At 50.5% G+C, this 20,046-nt stretch overlaps 1 protein-coding gene across 1 annotated transcript in view; it reads right to left on the bottom strand.

Annotated features, from left to right (window-relative positions):
• Positions 1 to 3,650: 3,650 nt before the first annotated feature.
• Positions 3,651 to 20,046, bottom strand: part of LOC118370024 (BCL-6 corepressor-like) — a 148,559-nt gene continuing 132,163 nt past the window's right edge. Inside the window, 2 exon segments of the mRNA XM_052499796.1 lie at positions 3,651 to 4,947; positions 14,870 to 15,017. Coding sequence (XP_052355756.1) covers positions 4,638 to 4,947; positions 14,870 to 15,017 — 458 coding nt within the window. The 3' untranslated portion in view covers positions 3,651 to 4,637.

The following is a 20,046-nucleotide window of genomic DNA, read 5'->3' as shown; positions in this document are numbered from 1 at the left end:
CTGTCCACTCCTCTAGACCTCTCCCATCCCGTCCTCTCCTCTCCTGTCCACTCCTCTCGACATCTCCCATCCCGTCCTCTCTTCTCCTGTCTACTCCTCTAGACCTCTCCCATCCTCTCCTCTCCTGTCCACTCCTCACGACCTCTCCCATCCCATTCTCTCCTCTCCTGTCCACTCCTCTAGACCTCTCCCATCCCATTCTCTCCTCTCCTGTCCACTCCTCTAGACCTCTCCCATCCTGTCCACTCCTCTAGACCTCTCCCATCCTGTCCTCTCCTCTCCTGTCCACTCCTCTAGACCTCTCCTCTCCTCTCCTGTCCACTCCTCTTGACCTCTCCTGTCCAGTCCTCTCCACTCCTCTAGACCTCTCCCATCCCGTGCTCTCCTGTCCACTCCTCTAGACCTCTCCCATCCCGTCCTCTCCTCTCCTGTCCACTCCTATCCAGCCCTCTCCTCTCCTGTCCACTCCTCTAGACCTCTCCCATCCCGTCCTCTCCTCTCCTGTCCACTCCTTTCGACATCTCCCATCCCGTCCTCTCTTCTCCTGTCTACTCCTCTAGACCTCTCCCATCCTCTCCTCTCCTGTCCACTCCTCTCGACCTCTCCCATCCCATTCTCTCCTCTCCTGTCCACTCATCTAGACCTCTCCTCTCCTGTCCACTCCTCTAGACCTCTCCTCTCCTCTCCTGTCCACTCCTCTTGACCTCTCCTGTCCAGTCCTCTCCACTCCTCTAGACCTCTCCTCTCCCATCCCGTCCTCTCCCCTCCTGTCCACTCCTCTAGACCTCTCCTGTCCAGTCCTCTCCTTTCCACTCCTCTAGACCTCTCCTCTCCCATCCCGTCCTCTCCTCTAGACCCCCCCTCTCCTGTCCACTCCTCTAGACCTCTCCTGTCCAGTCCTCTCCTCTCCACTCCTCTAGACCTCTCCTCTCCCATCCCGTCCTCTCCTCTCCTGTCCACTCCTCTAGACCTCTCCCGTCCAGTCCTCTCCACTCCTCTAGACCTCTCCTCTCCCATCCCGTCCTCTCCTCTCCTGTCCAGTCCTCTCCTCTCCCATCCCGTCCTCTCCTCTCCTGTCCACTCCTCTAGACCTCTCCTGTCCAGTCCTCTCCTCTCCACTCCTCTAGACCTCTCCACTCCTCTAGACCTCTCCTCTCCTCTAGACCTCTCCTCTCCTCTCCTCTAGACCTCTCCACTCCTCTAGACCTCTCCACTCCTCTAGACCTCTCCTCTCCTCTAGACCTCTCCTCTCCTCTCCTCTAGACCTCTCCACTCCTCTAGACCTCTCCTCTCTTCTCCACTCCTCTAGACCTCTCCTCTCTTCTCCACTCCTCTAGACCTCTCCTCTCCACTCCTCTAGACCTCTCCCATCCAGTCCTCTCCCGTTCTCATATCTGTTAGGGGGAGCAGATGGTAGCTGTTACCTACCAGAGAGATCAGCGATGTGTGTCTGTGTGTGTGTGTGTGTGTGTGTGTGTGTGTGTGTGTGTGTGTGTGTGTGTGTGTGTGTGTGTGTGTGTGTACGTAGCCATACGTAAAGCCTTCTGTCTCACACCCTAGCCTACCCTCTGTGTCCGACAATGTGTGTGGAAGGGTGTCTGAATACCAACTGGTAAGTCATAAAGATTCTAGACTTCTAGAGGTCAATTTTTGGATTGGATATCATTCTATAGGTTAAGCCATGTATGGTATTAATGTCAGTTTAGTATCTGGCAGCTAAATCATGGAGATGCACACTAGGGGTGTGAGACAAGACCCCCCCACACACACACAATTCACACTACACCTCAGAATCCCTCTCTTTCTGCTTCTCTGTCTCTCTTATAATATGCAGCCGAGGGCCCCTCGAGACGGCACTCTCCGATTTCCTTTGTAGAGCAGAATAATGCGATCCTTTCAGTGAGGCTCCCTCCCCCGCTTTAGTCTGAGATTGATTGCAAACACCTTAGCCCCGCTTCGTACTCCCTCTGTCTCTGAAGGCCTGGTGCTTCTGCACCGCATTGCGTAGCGTCCTGAAAGGCCTCCGCTGAATTGATTAGTTTCGAGGTTATTTAATCCACCTGAAAGTTTTTTCTTCCTGCCCAAACGCGAATCTGCGCGTCTCCGCTACAAGCACTTTACTCCCACAGCCCGACCTCCCCCTTGACAGACACATGCACATAAATACTGTATACACGCCTAGGTTCGAGAATGTGTGTACGCGCACGTCTTTATGACAGCGGTAAACAATGTATGTAGAGAGCGTGCAGGTCCCCCTCCCTCTGCCTCTCAACAGATGCGCCCGGGTACTGCCGCCAAGCCTTCCTTTATCTCTCTCCCCCTCTCCACACGCCCCTCCGCGCTCCAGAGCCTCCAATGTCACAGCGAATAGATAAACGGGGGATTAGCCCACGTGGTCGCACCAATTTGAGGACGGGAAGGAAATAATTACGCCACTAATGTAATTTATAGTTTTTTAATCAAGTAGCCTACACACGTTTCACCCCAAAAAAAGATCAGGAGAGGGAAAATCTAGCCAAACCTCGCTAATTGGTGTGGCAGAAGAGAAAACGTTACCAGTTTGCCTAATTGATAATGTTAGCCTACATGAAAAAATGGTTAGATTGTTTCTAATGTTGATGGCTGATTTTGGATATAGGCGCTAGCCTACATTTCAAATAGTCATACTTTATCGGACCATGCTAGCACACGAATAAAGGGGCTATACATAGGAAAGTCATTATTTTTGGAAATAAAATAAAATATGACGGGGGAAACGTGTGTTGCCTAGAGGATACTTTCGACATAAAACACCGGAGGTAAATCAACAAGACCGACAAGAGGTTCATTTTGATGAGCTAGAAAAGGTCTACAGATTAAACAACATGCATCTGGCGCAAACAGGCTTTCCTGCGGATAGTCAGGCGCTGCTATGCAGGGGTAGATTGTGTCAATTTGTTGGCGGTGTTTGTGAGCCTGCATGGCTTTGTAAAACACTGATCTGGGTATTACGCAAACACAAACAATTCATCTTTCGCTATTTCAAGGCCAACAACAACCATGGAATAATAAATTAGGTCCTATTTCCCCCCACAATCTGACAGTCTTTTCTACTCTACACAGTTCTACTCTACGGAGAACTGTGTGTGTGAAGGGCGTAGTGGAAATATAAGCGTTTGGGATCCTGGGGACAATGGTTAGCCTACTTTTGACTCGAACCAAACTATTCCTGCTGGCAACAAGTCTCTTCCTCTTTATAATACAAGATCAACAAGGATGGAAAGTATAGTGCCCTGAGAGCGGAGCGGAACGCGAGAGCCAGCGTGGCAAGTTAAAACCAGGATTCAATACGCACACAAACCACCAGACTAGACTGCAAGAGAAAAAACGGTGAAAGCTGTGTGGGAGCACTGTATTTCTAGACTAGATTATACAAAATTGAGAGGTAGGTTATTCATAGTGGCAAATGTGAATAGTAAAATATTTTTCGGACCAAATAAATAGGTGACAAACTGTGTTTTTCCATAGTCCTGGTTGGAAAAGTCCCGGAAAAGGGAGGAATCCTACAACAAGAATTTCTGGGAAAACTGGGAATTTTGGGTAAATTACGGAATTTCACAAACCTAACAATGGAAATGATTTAGATGAATAAAATACGATAAAGGTTAACTTGTATTGCGATTTATTTAAATTATTTTTTTTGTAAAATATAAATACAAATAATAGTGTATTTAATTACAAAGTTTAAACACTTACATTGCCAAAACAAACAAATCAAACACCCCAGTCAGAAAAACAGTTACTGAAATGGTCATCTTATTTTCAAGTTCAAGCATGAATCTCACTCTTCAATTGAAATGTCTTGTAGTATTTTACATTTATATTTTTACAAAAAACCCACACATCAACTATCTGAATTCCTCATTGTCATAAATAAGATACAAATAAAGCTAGGTTTTTAGACAATGTTGAAAATAAAATCCCCAAATCTTTGGGATGAGCCATGAGTGCTAAAATGTTTTTGTCACAGTTCACCTCTATATATATATATATATCTGTCAAAGTCCAATGGGTCGGTAAAGCTCAAATCAAGTGCACTGCGACGATCCAAAGTAAAACAATAACCTTTACCTCAGAGGTCCACATTCGACTCACATTGCTCCTGACCTGTTCACTAGTCTAGTCAACCCAAACAGTGTCAAAACCCACAACCTGACCACAACATGACAACCAAAGCAGCAGATATACAGTATGGATATACATACATACATATATATATATATAAAACAAATAAAATCGTCTGTTAATGTACACATATATAATATATTTATTTAAAAAATGCAGTTTGTGTGGCGCTGGGGTCTGTTTCATCTTTGAAGGGATACTGTCCAGTATTCAACGTCCAGTCCTCACAGGGCATGGGAACGTACACATGGAGCATGTGTGTGTGTTGGCTACGTGCCAATACTCTCTCCTTCCTCCCAAAGTGTTCACTTCCCTTCACCGATTTGAAAGGAAAGGACTGGTATAAGAAACATGGTGGAAAACTACCACTAGCCAAATAACTGCACCAGATTTGTGGGAACTAGTGAAGGAGTGTCCACTTCAGGAGAAAGTAGATCTTATTGAGAGTCACCCTCTGTGTGTGTATCTCAGGGTCACGAGTGGGCTTTAGCTTTGACCCGGGCCCCTTTGGGCTCCCATCGGCTGTCCAAACACTCTAGCGAGGAGCCCAGCAGCGCAGCTAGCTCTGAGCTGGTCTCAACCAGGTCCAGCAGCTCCTTGCTGTCGGGGAGGAAGGCGGCGAGCTCGTCGGGGCACGAGAAGAGCTGCGACAGTGACGCCTGCTTGTAGAACTCTGCCTCGGCGATGGTTGCTACCTCCAGATGGGCGAAGGCTGCCCTGAACGCCCTGGAGGACATTCTAAGTCTCTTCAGGACGTCTGATAGGAGCAGCCAGTTTCTGGGACTGAGGGGGAGGGAGAGAGGGAACGGGTTAGCACGGCTCTACACTTGTGATGTGACACTAGTGGCTCCAGCTTTTCAACACGAGCTGTAATTATGGGCTGTAGCACCGTGGTTGGGGTTTTCAACATCTGTCACACACATATAAACACAAAGGCTTTTCTGAGGGCGCTCTGTGAAAACAAACACACACACACGGTAGGGTAGGTGATGAACAACAGGCGCTGTTCAAATCGATAGCACTTGAAATGGTTAGCTGTGTAGCGCTGCGGCTGGGGAGCAGCTGAATGGGGAGAGGAGTGTAAATGCAAGCGCTGCCGAGCCTCCGTGTGTGTGTGTGTGTGTGTGTGTGTGTGTGTGTGTGTGTGTGTGTGTGTGTGTGTGTGTGTGTGTGTGTGTGTGTGTGTGTGTGTGTGTGTGTGTGTGTGTGTGTGTGTGTGTGTGTGTGTGTGTGTGTGTGTGTGTGTGTGTGTGTGTGTGTGTGTGTGTGTGTGTGTGTGTGTGTGTGTGTGTGTGTGAGAGAGAGAGAGAGAGCGCAGGCCGGCCTCACAGCCCAGGAGATCCATTAATACTGCATCAGCCAGAAGAGCAGAGCGATCCGAGAGAGACAAGATGAGAGAGAGAACAAGAGCAGAAAGAGTGGGGGAGGGGAGCTCCGCTGAGAGATGGAGGGAGAAAGAAAGAGTGGGGGAGGGGAGCTCCGCTGAGAGATGGAGAGAGGGAGAGAGCGGTGCTCAGACTGAAGATTACACAGAACAGTGCGCTGCAGCCAAGAGGGAGAGAATGAGAGGGAGGGGAGGAAGAGAGGGTGAGTGACGAGGCCGGGAGGAAAACGGTGTGGGAGGCAATTAGCACTGTCTGCATTCACACACATCTCTAGCTAACGTCTCCGGCTAACGGCAGCCTGCCTTGCTGCGTAGCGTCAATCTCCATCTTCTCTATATTTTTCTCTACCATCCTAAAAAACCTCCTCTCTCCACCATCCTCTCTTTCTCCACCATCCTTCTACCAAATCTCCTCTCTTTCTCCACCATCCTCTCTTTCTCCACCATCCTTCTACCAAATCTTCTCTCTTTCTCCACCATCCTTCTACCAAATCTTCTCTCTTTCTCCACCATCCTTCTACCAAATCTCCTCTCTTTCCACCATCCTCTCTTTCTCCACCATCCTTCTACCAAACCTCCTCTCTCTCTACCATCCTCTCTTTCTCCACCATCCTTCTACCAAACCTCCTCTCTCCACCATCCTCTCTTTCTCCACCATCCTTCTACCAAATCTCCTCTCTTTCTCCACCATCCTTCTACCAAATCTCCTCTCTTTCTACCATCCTCTCTTTGTCCACCATCCTTCTACCAAACCTCCTCTCTTTCTAGCATCCTCTCTTTCTCCACCATCCTACCAAACCTCCTCTCTTTCTCCACCATCCTTCTACCAAACCTCCTCTCTCTGCCATCCTCTCTTTCTCCACCATCCTTCTACCAAACCTCCTCTCTCTGCCATCCTCTCTTTCTCCACCATCCTTCTACCAAACCTCCTCTCTCTCTACCATCCTCTCTTTCTCCACCATCCTTCTACCAAACCTCCTCTCTCTCTGCCATCCTCTCTTTCTCCACCATCCATCTACCAAATCTCCTCTCTTTCTACCATCCTCTCTTTCTCCACCATCCTTCTACCAAACCTCCTCTCTCTCTACCATCCTCTCTTTCTCCCCCATCCTTCTACCAAATCTCCTCTCTCTCTACCATCCTCTATTTCTCCACCATCCTACCAAACCTCCTCTCTCTCTACTATCCTCTCTTTCTCCACCATCCTTCTACCAAATCTCCTCTCTTTCTACCATCCTCTCTTTCTCCACCATCCTTCTACCAAACCTCCTCTCTCTCTACCATCCTCTCTTTCTCCCCATCCTTCTACCAAATCTCCTCTCTCTCTACCATCCTCTATTTCTCCACCATCCTACCAAACCTCCTCTCTCTCTACTATCCTCTCTTTCTCCACCATCCTTCTACCAAACCTCCTCTCTCTCTACCATCCTCTTTCTCCACCATCCGACCAAACCTCCTCTCTCTCTACCATCCTCTTTTTCTCCACCATCCTTCTACCAAACCTCCTCTCTCTCTACCATCTTCTCTTTCTCCACCATCCTTCTTCCAAACCTCCTCTCTCTACCATCCTGTTTCTCCACCATCCTACCAAACCTCCTCTCTCTACCATCCTCTCTTTCTCCACCATCCCTATCAAACCTCCTCTCTCTACCATCCTCTTTCTCCACCATCCTACCAAACCTCTTTCTCTACCATCCTCTTTTTCTCCACCATCCTACCAAACCTCCTCTCTCTCTACTATCCTCTCTTTCTCCACCATCCTTCTACCAAACCTTTTCTCTCTCTACCATCCTCTTTCTCCACCATCCTACCAAACCCCCTCTCTCTCTACCATCCTCTCTTTCTCCTCCATTCTTCTACCAAACCTCCTCTCTCTCTACTATCCTCTCTTTCTCCACCATCCTTCTACCGAACCTTTTCTCTCTCTACCATCCTCTTTCTCCACCATCCTACCAAACCTCCTCTCTCTCTACCATCCTCTTTTTCTCCACCATCCTTCCAAACCTCCTCTCTCTACCAATCTCTCTTTCTCCACCATCGTATCAAACATCCTCTCTCTACCATCCTCTCTTTCTCCCCATCCTTCTACCAAACCTCCTCTCTCTCTACCATCCTCTCTTCCTTCACCATTCTTCTACCAAACCTCCTCTCTCTCTACCATCCTCTTTCTCCACCATCCTACCAAACCCCCTCTCTCTACCATCCTCTCTTTCTCCACCATTCTTCTACCAAAACTCCTCTCTCTCTACTATCCTCTCTTTCTCCACCATCCTTCTACCAAACCTTTTCTCTCTCTAACATCCTCTTTCTCCACCATCCTACCAAACCTCCTCTCTCTCTACCATCCTCTTTTTCTCCACCATCCTTCCAAACCTCCTCTCTCTACCATCCTCTCTTTCTCCACCATCCTATCAAACATCCTCTCTCTACCATCCTCTCTTTCTCCCCCATCCTTCTACCAAACCTCCTCTCTCTGCCATCCTCTCTCTCTACCATCCTCTCTTTCTTCACCATCCTTCTACCAAACCTCCTCTCTCTCTACCATCCTTCTACCATCCTCTCTTTCTCCACCATCATTCTACCAAACCTCCTCTCTCTCTACCATCCTTCTACCAAACCTCCTCTCTCTCTACCATCTCTTTCTCCACCATCCTTCTACCAAACCTCCTCTCTTTCTAGCATCCTCTCTTTCTCCACCATCCTACCAAACCTCCTCTCTTTCTCCACCATCCTTCTACCAAACCTCCTCTCTCTGCCATCCTCTCTTTCTCCACCATCCTTCTACCAAACCTCCTCTCTCTGCCATCCTCTCTTTCTCCACCATCCTTCTACCAAATCTCCTCTCTCTCTACCATACTCTCTTTCGCTCCCCTCCTCCTACCAAACCGCCTCTCTCTCTCCCATCCTCTCTTTCTCCACCATCCTTCTACCAAATCTCCTCTCTTTCTACCATCCTCTCTTTCTCCACCATCCTTCTACCAAACCTCCTCTCTCTCTACCATCCTCTCTTTCTCCCCCATCCTTCTACCAAATCTCCTCTCTCTCTACCATCCTCTATTTCTCCACCATCCTACCAAACCTCCTCTCTCTCTACTATCCTCTCTTTCTCCACCATCCTTCTACCAAATCTCCTCTCTTTCTACCATCCTCTCTTTCTCCACCATCCTTCTACCAAACCTCCTCTCTCTCTACCATCCTCTCTTTCTCCCCCATCCTTCTACCAAATCTCCTCTCTCTCTACCATCCTCTATTTCTCCACCATCCTACCAAACCTCCTCTCTCTCTACTATCCTCTCTTTCTCCACCATCCTTCTACCAAACCTCCTCTCTCTCTACCATCCTCTTTCTCCACCATCCGACCAAACCTCCTCTCTCTCTACCATCCTCTTTTTCTCCACCATCCTTCTACCAAACCTCCTCTCTCTCTACCATCTTCTCTTTCTCCACCATCCTTCTTCCAAACCTCCTCTCTCTACCATCCTGTTTCTCCACCATCCTACCAAACCTCCTCTCTCTACCATCCTCTCTTTCTCCACCATCCCTATCAAACCTCCTCTCTCTACCATCCTCTTTCTCCACCATCCTACCAAACCTCTTTCTCTACCATCCTCTTTTTCTCCACCATCCTACCAAACCTCCTCTCTCTCTACTATCCTCTCTTTCTCCACCATCCTTCTACCAAACCTTTTCTCTCTCTCTACCATCCTTTTTCTCCACCATCCTTCCAAACCTCCTCTCTCTACCAATCTCTCTTCTCCACCATCGTATCAAACATCCTCTCTCTACCATCCTCTCTTTCTCCCCATCCTTCTACCAAACCTCCTCTCTCTCTACCATCCTCTCTTCCTTCACCATTCTTCTACCAAACCTCCTCTCTCTCTACCATCCTCTTTCTCCACCATCCTACCAAACCCCCTCTCTCTCTACCATCCTCTCTTTCTCCACCATTCTTCTACCAAAACTCCTCTCTCTCTACTATCCTCTCTTTCTCCACCATCCTTCTACCAAACCTTTTCTCTCTCTAACATCCTCTTTCTCCACCATCCTACCAAACCTCCTCTCTCTCTACCATCCTCTTTTTCTCCACCATCCTTCCAAACCTCCTCTCTCTACCATCCTCTCTTTCTCCACCATCCTATCAAACATCCTCTCTCTACCATCCTCTCTTTCTCCCCATCCTTCTACCAAACCTCCTCTCTCTGCCATCCTCTCTTTCTTCACCATCCTTCTACCAAACCTCCTCTCTCTCTACCATCCTTCTACCATCCTCTCTTTCTCCACCATCATTCTACCAAACCTCCTCTCTCTCTACCATCCTTCTACCAACCCTCCTCTCTCTCTACCATCTCTTTCTCCACCATCCTTCTACCAAACCTCCTCTCTTTCTAGCATCCTCTCTTTCTCCACCATCCTACCAAACCTCCTCTCTTTCTCCACCATCCTTCTACCAAACCTCCTCTCTCTGCCATCCTCTCTTTCTCCACCATCCTTCTACCAAACCTCCTCTCTCTGCCATCCTCTCTTTCTCCACCATCCTTCTACCAAACCTCCTCTCTCTCTACCATCCTCTCTTTCTCCACCATCCTTCTACCAAACCTCCTCTCTCTCTGCCATCCTCTCTTTCTCCACCATCCTTCTACCAAATCTCCTCTCTTTCTACCATCCTCTCTTTCTCCACCATCCTTCTACCAAACCTCCTCTCTCTCTACCATCCTCTCTTTCTCCCCCATCCTTCTACCAAATCTCCTCTCTCTCTACCATCCTCTATTTCTCCACCATCCTACCAAACCTCCTCTCTCTCTACTATCCTCTCTTTCTCCACCATCCTTCTACCAAATCTCCTCTCTTTCTACCATCCTCTCTTTCTCCACCATCCTTCTACCAAACCTCCTCTCTCTCTACCATCCTCTCTTTCTCCCCATCCTTCTACCAAATCTCCTCTCTCTCTACCATCCTCTATTTCTCCACCATCCTACCAAACCTCCTCTCTCTCTACTATCCTCTCTTTCTCCACCATCCTTCTACCAAACCTCCTCTCTCTCTACCATCCTCTTTCTCCACCATCCGACCAAACCTCCTCTCTCTCTACCATCCTCTTTTTCTCCACCATCCTTCTACCAAACCTCCTCTCTCTCTACCATCTTCTCTTTCTCCACCATCCTTCTTCCAAACCTCCTCTCTCTACCATCCTGTTTCTCCACCATCCTACCAAACCTCCTCTCTCTACCATCCTCTCTTTCTCCACCATCCCTATCAAACCTCCTCTCTCTACCATCCTCTTTCTCCACCATCCTACCAAACCTCTTTCTCTACCATCCTCTTTTTCTCCACCATCCTACCAAACCTCCTCTCTCTCTACTATCCTCTCTTTCTCCACCATCCTTCTACCAAACCTTTTCTCTCTCTACCATCCTCTTTCTCCACCATCCTACCAAACCCCCTCTCTCTCTACCATCCTCTCTTTCTCCTCCATTCTTCTACCAAACCTCCTCTCTCTCTACTATCCTCTCTTTCTCCACCATCCTTCTACCGAACCTTTTCTCTCTCTACCATCCTCTTTCTCCACCATCCTACCAAACCTCCTCTCTCTCTACCATCCTCTTTTTCTCCACCATCCTTCCAAACCTCCTCTCTCTACCAATCTCTCTTTCTCCACCATCGTATCAAACATCCTCTCTCTACCATCCTCTCTTTCTCCCCCATCCTTCTACCAAACCTCCTCTCTCTCTACCATCCTCTCTTCCTTCACCATTCTTCTACCAAACCTCCTCTCTCTCTACCATCCTCTTTCTCCACCATCCTACCAAACCCCCTCTCTCTCTACCATCCTCTCTTTCTCCACCATTCTTCTACCAAAACTCCTCTCTCTCTACTATCCTCTCTTTCTCCACCATCCTTCTACCAAACCTTTTCTCTCTCTAACATCCTCTTTCTCCACCATCCTACCAAACCTCCTCTCTCTCTACCATCCTCTTTTTCTCCACCATCCTTCCAAACCTCCTCTCTCTACCATCCTCTCTTTCTCCACCATCCTATCAAACATCCTCTCTCTACCATCCTCTCTTTCTCCCCATCCTTCTACCAAACCTCCTCTCTCTGCCATCCTCTCTTTCTTCACCATCCTTCTACCAAACCTCCTCTCTCTCTACCATCCTTCTACCATCCTCTCTTTCTCCACCATCATTCTACCAAACCTCCTCTCTCTCTACCATCCTTCTACCAAACCTCCTCTCTCTCTACCATCTCTTTCTCCACCATCCTTCTACCAAACCTCCTCTCTCTCTACCATCCTCTCTTTCTCCACCATCCTTCTACCAAACCCCCTCTCTCTCTCTACCATCCTCTCTTTCTCCACCATCCTTCTACCAAACCTCCTCTCTCTCTACCATCCTCTCTTTCTCCACCATCCTTCTACCAAATCTCCTCTCGTTCTCCACCATCCTTCTACCAAACCTCCTCTCTCTACCATCCTCTCTTTCTCCACCATCCTTCTACAAAATCTCTTCTCTTTCCCCACCATCCTATCAAACATCCTCTCTCTCTACCATCCTCTCTTTCTCCACCATCCTACCAAACCTCCTCTCTCTACCATCCTCTCTTTCTCCACCATCCTATCAAACATCCTCTCTCTACCATCCTCTCTTTCTCCACCATCCTACCAAACCTCCTCTCTCTACCATCATCTTTCTCCACCATCCTACCAAACCTCCTCTCTCTCCACCATCCTCTTTTTCTCCACCATCCTATCAAACCTCCTCTCTCTCCTCTCTCTCTAACATCCTATAAAACCTCTCTCTCGCTCTCTTTTTCTACCATCCTTCTACCAAACCTCCTCTCTCTCTACCATCCTCTCTTCCTCCACCATCCTTCTACCAAACCTCCTCTCTCTGCCATCCTCTCTCTCTCTATCATCCTCTCTTCCTCCACCATCCTTCTACCAAACCTCCTCTCTCTCTACCATCCTTCTACCATCCTCTCTTTCTCTACCATCCCTCTACCAAACCTCCTCTCTCTCTACCATCTCTTTCTCCACCATCCTTCTACCAAACCTTCTCTCTCTCTACCATCCTCTCTTTCTCCACCATCCTTCTACCAAACCCCCTCTCTCTCTACCATCCTCTCTTTCTCCACCATCCTATTAAACCTCCTCTCTCTACCATCCTCTCTTTCTCCACCATCCTACCAAACCTCCTCTCTCTACCATCCTCCTTCTCCACCATCCTACCAAACCTCCTCTCTCTCTACCATCCTCTTTTTCTCCACCATCCTACCAAACCTCCTCTCTCTCTACTATCCTCTCTTTCTCCACCATCCTTCTACCAAACCTCATCTCTCTACCATCCTCTTTCTCCACCATCCTACCAAACCTCCTCTCTCTACCATCCTCTCTTTCTCCACCATCCTACCAAACCTCCTCTCTCTACCATCCTCTCTTCCTCCACCATCCTTCTACCAAACCTCCTCTCTCTGCCATCCTCTCTCACTACCATCCTCTCTTTCTCCAGCATCCATCTACCAAACCTCCACTCTCTCTCTCTACCATCCTCTTTCTCCACCATCCTTCTACCAAACCTCCTCTCTCTCTACCATCCTCTCTTCCTCCACCATCCTTCTACCAAACCTCCTCTCTCTGCCATCCTCTCTCACTACCATCCTCTCTTTCTCCAGCATCCATCTACCAAACCTCCACTCTCTCTCTCTACCATCCTTCTAACAAACCTCCTCTCTCTCTACCATCTCTTTCTCCACCATCATTCTACCAAACCTCCTCTCTCTCTACCATCCTCTCTTTCTCCACCATCCTTCTACCAAACCCCCTATCTCTCTACCATCCTCTCTTTCTCCACCATCCTTCTACCAAACTTCCTCTCTCTACCATCCTCTCTTTCTCCACCATCCTTCTACCAAATCTCCTCTCTTTCTCCACCATCCTTCTACCAAACCTCCTCTCTCTACCATCCTCTCTTTCTCCACCATCCTTCTACAAAATCTCTTCTCTTTCTCCACCATCCTATCAAACCTCCTCTCTCGCTCTACCATCCTCTCTTTCTCCACCATCCTACCAAACCTCCTCTCTCTACCATCCTCTCTTTCTCCACCATCCTATCAAACATCCTCTCTCTACCATCCTCTCTTTCTCCACCATCCTACCAAACCTCCTCTCTCTCTACCATCCTCTTTTTCTCCACCATCCTACCAAACCTCCTCTCTCTCTAACATCCTATCTTTCTCTACCATCCTATCAAACCTCTCTCTCGCTCTCTCTCTCTACCATCCTTCTATCAAATCTCCTCTCTCTACCATCCTTCTATCACATCTCCTCTCTCTACCATCCTATCAAATCTCCTCTCTCTACCATCCTATCAAATCTCATCTCTCTCTACCATCCTATCAAATCTCCTCTCTCTCTACCATCCGATCAAATCTCATCTCTCTCTACCATCCTATCAAATCTCCTCTCTCTCTACCATCCTATCAAATCTCATCTCTCTCTACCATCCTATCAAATCTCCTCTCTCTCTACCATCCGATCAAATCTCATCTCTCTCTACCATCCTATCAAATCTCCTCTCTCTCTACCATCCTATCAAATCTCCTCTCTCTCTACCATCCTATCAAATTTCCTCTCTCTGCCATCCTTCTATCAAACCTCCTCTCGCTCTCTCTCTACCATCCTATCAATCCTCCAATTGTTCTCTCTAAAATCCTCTATCCAACCTCCTCTCTGTCTCTTTACCCACCCTCTCTGTTCCTCTCCAACCCCCTAATGTTTCTCCTCCCTCATATCAGAGCAACCCACAGTATTAAAGAGCTCTGCTTCTAAAAGTCTACCTTCTTCCCTCCACATAAATCATTTCCTCCTGTGGCGAGCCCCCTGGTTAATGACACCCCCCTCCTCCTCCCTCCGCCAGGTCGGTGTGACTAATGACCCTCCCCCCTCCCTCCCCCCAGGTCGGCGTGACTAATGACCCTCCCCCTCCCTCCCCCAGGTCGGTGTGACTAATGACTTTATCGATACCCTGATCATAATGATCCCTCCTCTCGTCTGCTTAATAACACACTGGAACGGGGAGAGGAGGGACGGATGGATGGAGGGAACTCAACATGCAGTGAAGTGTAGGGTTACTGGTGAGAACAACAACACTGCTATAATGTGGCTGGGTAACCGTGACAATACTGTAATGTAAATGGTGGTCACAGGTGGACAGACTAAAGCTCATTATTTTGCTTACTGCAGGACAGAAACGGATTCAAAACTATAGTCACAACCGGAAGGGAAAATGTTATTTCTGGGACTCATAATGACACACAGACACTTACCCCTGTGAGAGGGAGAGCTGAATGTTGTAGCAGGGCAGGAGGGGTCGGTCAGAGAACTCAAACTCAAAGCCCTGCCTTGTGTCCTCCTCCTCTCCTGGGCCTGGGGGGTTAGCCAGGATGTCATAGGCTGCTGGGTCCTCACCTGACTCTGCAACGCACACACACACACACACACACACACACACACACACACACACACACACACACACACACACACACACACACACACACACACACACACACACACACACACACACACACACACACACACACACACACACACACACACACACACACACACACAACACTATTCTGTAGAGATGACCAAACACACTGTTACAACACTATTCTGTAGAGATGACCAAACACACTGTTACAACACTATTCTGCATCAGTGGTGATGACAGGTGAGTACTACACAGGTCAGGTTGCAGAACTCAAACAGGTTCGCACATACAAACATTCAAAATGAAATGCACATGACTGTCTACACCTGCATCACCCCCCACAACACACACAGCCAGGGTTGAGCTGGAGATAAATGCCTGTGGCAGATAAGGTCAGGCACAGTCAGAGCATTGTACTGCTGGCTGGCTGGCTGGCTGGCTGGCTGCCCCCCCCCCCTCCCTCCAATGACAGCATGAAGCAGCCAGGTGTTGCCCTGGGGCGCCCAGCTCCACTCAGCCCACCGAACCGACCGCAGGGTGTGTGTGTATCAGTGTGTTGAATAATGCAGGTGTGGAGAGATCCTAGCAGCCGTCCACCCCCACTTCATCCACTTCTGCCTTCACAGGACTAGGGGTGGTATTAGCATGTAATATCTCGCTGTTTTCTTGCGGGAAGAGGGGATGAAATATTAGCGTTGTCCATTAGGCAACATTTGAAACGACCTTGAAGAATTTCCACAAAGTTGTCACCGGTGACACTCAAATCACAGAGAAAGATGAATTATGACCTTCAACTTCCGCTTGTAATATGATGCAGGAATGTAATACAGTTCTCTGTCCTCTCCAGCTGGAAGTCCAACCTCTCCCTGCTGTTCTAACACGGGGGGTGGTCTGAGGGACAATTCACAATTTGGAGAAAGAGAGGGGATGAGGGGAGGAAAGGAGGGAGTGAGCAGAGGAGGAGGGAGAGGGGATTCATTGGTAGTTTGTCGTGGGTCTCTAATAGACCCTCATGCCTCATGCCCTCATGCCCCCTCATGCCTCAGATTCCAGGACTGGAGAGGATAGAGGGAGTGGAGAGGGGAGGATAGCGGGAGTGGAGAGAGGAGGAGAGAGGACGATAGAGGGAGTCCTGAGAGGTGGATAGAGGGAGTGGAGAGAGGGAAAGGATAGAGGGAGAGGATAGAGGGCGTGGAGAGGGGAGGGTAGAGGGAGTGGAGACGGGAGGGTAGAGGGAGTGGAGAGGGGAGGGTAGAGGGAGAGGATAGAGGGAGTGGATAGAGGGAGTGGAAAGGGGAGGGTAGAGGGAGTGGAGAGGGGAGGATAGAGGGAGTGGAGAGGGAAGGGTAGAGGAGTGGAGAGGGGAGGGGAGGGTAGATGGAGAGGATAGAGGGAGAGGATAGAGGGAGTGGAGGGAGAGGATAGAGGGAGTGGAGAGAGGTGGATAGAGTGAGTGGAGAGGGGAGGGTAGAGGGAGAGGATAGAGGGTGTGGAGAGGGTAGAGGGAGTGGAGAGAGGAGGGTAGAGGGAGTGGAGAGGGGAGGGGAGGATAGAGGGAGTGGAGAAGGGAGGGTAGAGGGAGAGGATAGAGGGAGTGGATAGGGAAGGGTAGAGGGAGTGGAGAGGGGAGGATAGAGGGAGTGGAGAGGGGAGGGTAGAGGGAGAGGATAGGGGAGGGTAGAGGGAGTGGAGAGGGGAGGGTAGAGGGAGTGGAGAGGGGAGGGTAGAGGGAGTGGAGAGGGGAGGGTAGAGGGAGAGGATACAGGGAGAGGATAGAGGGAGATGATAGAGGGAGTGGAGAGAGGTGGATAGAGGGAGAGGAGAGAGGGAAAGGATAGAGGGAGAGGATCGAGGTAATGGAGAGGGGAGGGTAGAGGGAGTGGAGAGGGGAGGATAGAGGGAGTGGAGAGGGAAGGGTAGAGGGAGTGGAGAGGGAAGGGTAGAGGGAGAGGATACAGGGAGAGGATAGAGGGAGATGATAGAGGGAGTGGAGAGAGGTGGATAGAGTGAGTGGAGAGAGGGAAAGGATAGAGGGAGAGGATCGAGGGAGTGGAGAGGGGAGGGTAGAGGGAGTGGAGAGGGGAGGATAGAGGGAGTGGAGAGGGAAGGGTAGAGGGAGTGGAGAGGGAAGGGTAGAGAGAGAGGATAGAGGGAGAGGGTAGAGAGAGAGGATAGAGGGAGAGGTTAGAGGGAGTGGAGAGAGGTGGAGAGAGTGAGTGAGTGGAGAGAGGGAAAGGATAGAGGGAGAGGATAGAGGGAGTGGAGAGGGGAGGGTAGAGGGAGTGGAGAGGGAAGGGTAGAGGGAGAGGATAGAGGGAGTGGAGAGAGGTGGATAGAGTGAGTGGAGAGAGGGAAAGGAGAGAGGGAGAGGATAGAGGGAGTGGAGAGGGGGGGGTAGAGGGAGTGGAGAGAGGGAAAGGATAGAGGGAGAGGAGAGGGGAGGGTAGAGGGAGTGGAGAGGGGAGGATAGAGGGAGTGGAGAGGGGAGGATAGAGGGAGTGGAGAGGAAGGGTAGAGGAGTGGAGAGGGGAGGGTAGAGGGAGAGGATAGAGGAAATGGAGAGGGTAGAGGGAGTGGAGAGGGGAGGATAGAGGGAGTGGAGAGGCGAGGGTAGAGGGAGTAGAGAGAGGGGAGGGTAGAGGGAGAGGATAGAGGGAGTAGAGAGAGGGGAGGGTAGAGGGAGAGGATAGAGGGAGGGGAGAGGGGAGGGTAGAGGGAGTGGAGAGGGAAGCGTAGAGGGACTGGAAAGGGGAGGATAGAGGGAGTGGAGAGGGGAGGATAGAGGGAGTGGAGAGGGGAGGATAGAGGGAGTGAGAGGAGGATAGGGGGAGTGGAGAGAGGAGGATAGGGGGAGTGGAGAGAGGAGGATAAGGAGAGAGGAGGATAGGGGGAGTGAGAGAGGAGGATAAGGGGGAGTGGAGAGAGGAGGATAGAGTGAGAGGATAGAGGGAGTGGGGAGGGTAGATGGAGTGGAGAGGGGAGGATAGAGGGAGAGGATAGAGCGAGTGGAGAGGGAGTGGAGAGGGGAGGATAGAGTGAGTGGAGAGGAGAGGATAGAGGGAGTGGAAAGGAGAGGATAGAGGGAGAGGATAGAGGGAGTGGGGAGGGGAGGATAGAGGGAGTGAGAGGAGGATAGGGGGAGTGGAGAGAGGAGGATAGGGGGAGGGGGAGTGGAGAGAGGAGGATAGGGGGAGTGGAGAGAGGAGGATAAGGGGAGTGGAGAGAGGAGGAAGGGGGAGTGAGAGAGGATGATAAGGGGGAGTGGAGAGAGGAGGATAGAGGGAGAGGATAGAGGGAGTGGAGAGGGAGAGGATAGAGGGAGTGGAGAGGAGAGGATAGAGGGAGAGGATAGAGGGAGTGGAGAGGGAGTAGAGAGGGGAGGATAGAGGGAGTGGAGAGGAGAGGATAGAGGGAGTGGAAAGGAGAGGACAGAGGGAGAGGATAGAGGGAGTGGAGAGGGTAGAGGGAGTGGAGAGGGGAGGGTGGAGGGATTGGAGAGGGTAGAGGGAGTGGAGCGGGTAGAGGGAGTGGAGAGGGGAGGGTAGAGGGAGTGGAGAGGGGAGGGTAGAGGGAGTGGAGGATAGAGGGAGTGGAGAGGGGAGGATAGTGGGAGTGGAGAGGGGAGGATAGAGGGAGAGGATAGAGGGAGTGGAGAGGGGAGGGTAGATGGAGTGGAGGATAGAGGGAGTGGAGAGGGGAGGATAGAGGGAGTGGAGAGGGGAGGATAGAGGGAGAGGATAGAGGGACTGGGGAGGGGAGGATAGAGGGACTGGGTAGGGGAGGATAGAGGGAGAGGATAGAGGGAGTGGAGAGGGAGAGGGAAGGATAGAGGGAGTGGAGAGGAGAGGATAGAGGGAGTGGAAAGGGGAGGGTAGAGGGAGTGGAGAGGGGAGGATAGTGGGAGTGGAGAGGGGAGGATAGAGGGAGTGGAGAGGGAAGGGTAGAGGAGTGGAGAGGGGAGGGTAGAGGGAGAGGATAGAGGGAATGGAGAGGGTAGAGGGAGTGGAGAGGGGAGGATAGAGGGAGTGGAGAGGGGAGGGTAGAGGGAGTAGAGAGAGGGGAGGGTAGAGGGAGAGGATAGAGGGAGTGGAGAGAGGAGGGTAGAGGGAGTGGAGAGAGGAGGGTAGAGGGAGTGGAGAGGGGAGGATAGAGGGAGTGGAGAGGGGAGGATAGAGGGAGTGGAGAGGGAAGGGTAGAGGGACTGGAAAGGGGAGGATAGAGGGAGTGCAGAGGGGAGGATAGAGGGAGTGGAGAGGGGAGGATAGAGGGAGTGGAGAGGGGAGGATAGAGGGAGAGGATAGAGTGAGAGGATAGAGGGAGTGGGGAGGGGAGGGTAGAGGGAGTGGAGAGGGGAGGATAGAGGGAGTGGAGAGGGGAGGATAGAGGGAGTGGAGAGGGAAGGGTAGAGGAGTGGAGAGGGGAGGATAGAGGGAGTGGAGAGAGGAGAGTAGAGGGAGTGGAGAGGGGAGGATAGAGGGAGTGGAGAGGGGAGGATAGAGGGAGTGGAGAGGGAAGGGTAGAGGGAGTGGAGAGGGAAGGGTAGAGGGAGGGAGAGAGGAGAGTAGAGGGAGGGGAGAGGGAGGATAGAGGGACTGGAAAGGGGAGGATAGAGGGAGTGCAGAGGGGAGGATAGAGGGAGTGGAGAGGGGAGGATAGAGGGAGGGAGAGGGGAGGATAGAGGGAGTGGAGAGGGGAGGATAGAGGGAGTGGAGAGGGGAGGATAGAGGGAGAGGATAGAGGGAGAGGATAGAGGGAGTGGGGAGGGAGGATAGAGGGAGTGAGAGGAGGATAGGGGGAGGGAGAGGAGGAGGATAGGGGGAGGGAGAGAGGAGGATAAGGAGAGGGAGGATAGGGGGAGTGAGAGAGGAGGATAAGGGGGAGTGGAGAGAGGAGGATAGAGGGAGAGGATAGAGGGAGGGAGAGGGGAGGGTAGAGGGAGTGGAGAGGGGAGGATAGAGGGAGAGGATAGAGGGAGGGGAGAGGGAGTGGAGAGGGGAGGATAGAGGGAGT

Source organism: Oncorhynchus keta, chromosome 37 (assembly GCF_023373465.1).
Source record: "Oncorhynchus keta strain PuntledgeMale-10-30-2019 chromosome 37, Oket_V2, whole genome shotgun sequence".
NCBI classification, from domain to species: Eukaryota; Metazoa; Chordata; class Actinopteri; order Salmoniformes; family Salmonidae; genus Oncorhynchus; species Oncorhynchus keta.
The sequence above is the reverse complement of the archived record's forward strand: the minus strand, read 5'-3'. Positions and strand labels throughout refer to the sequence as shown.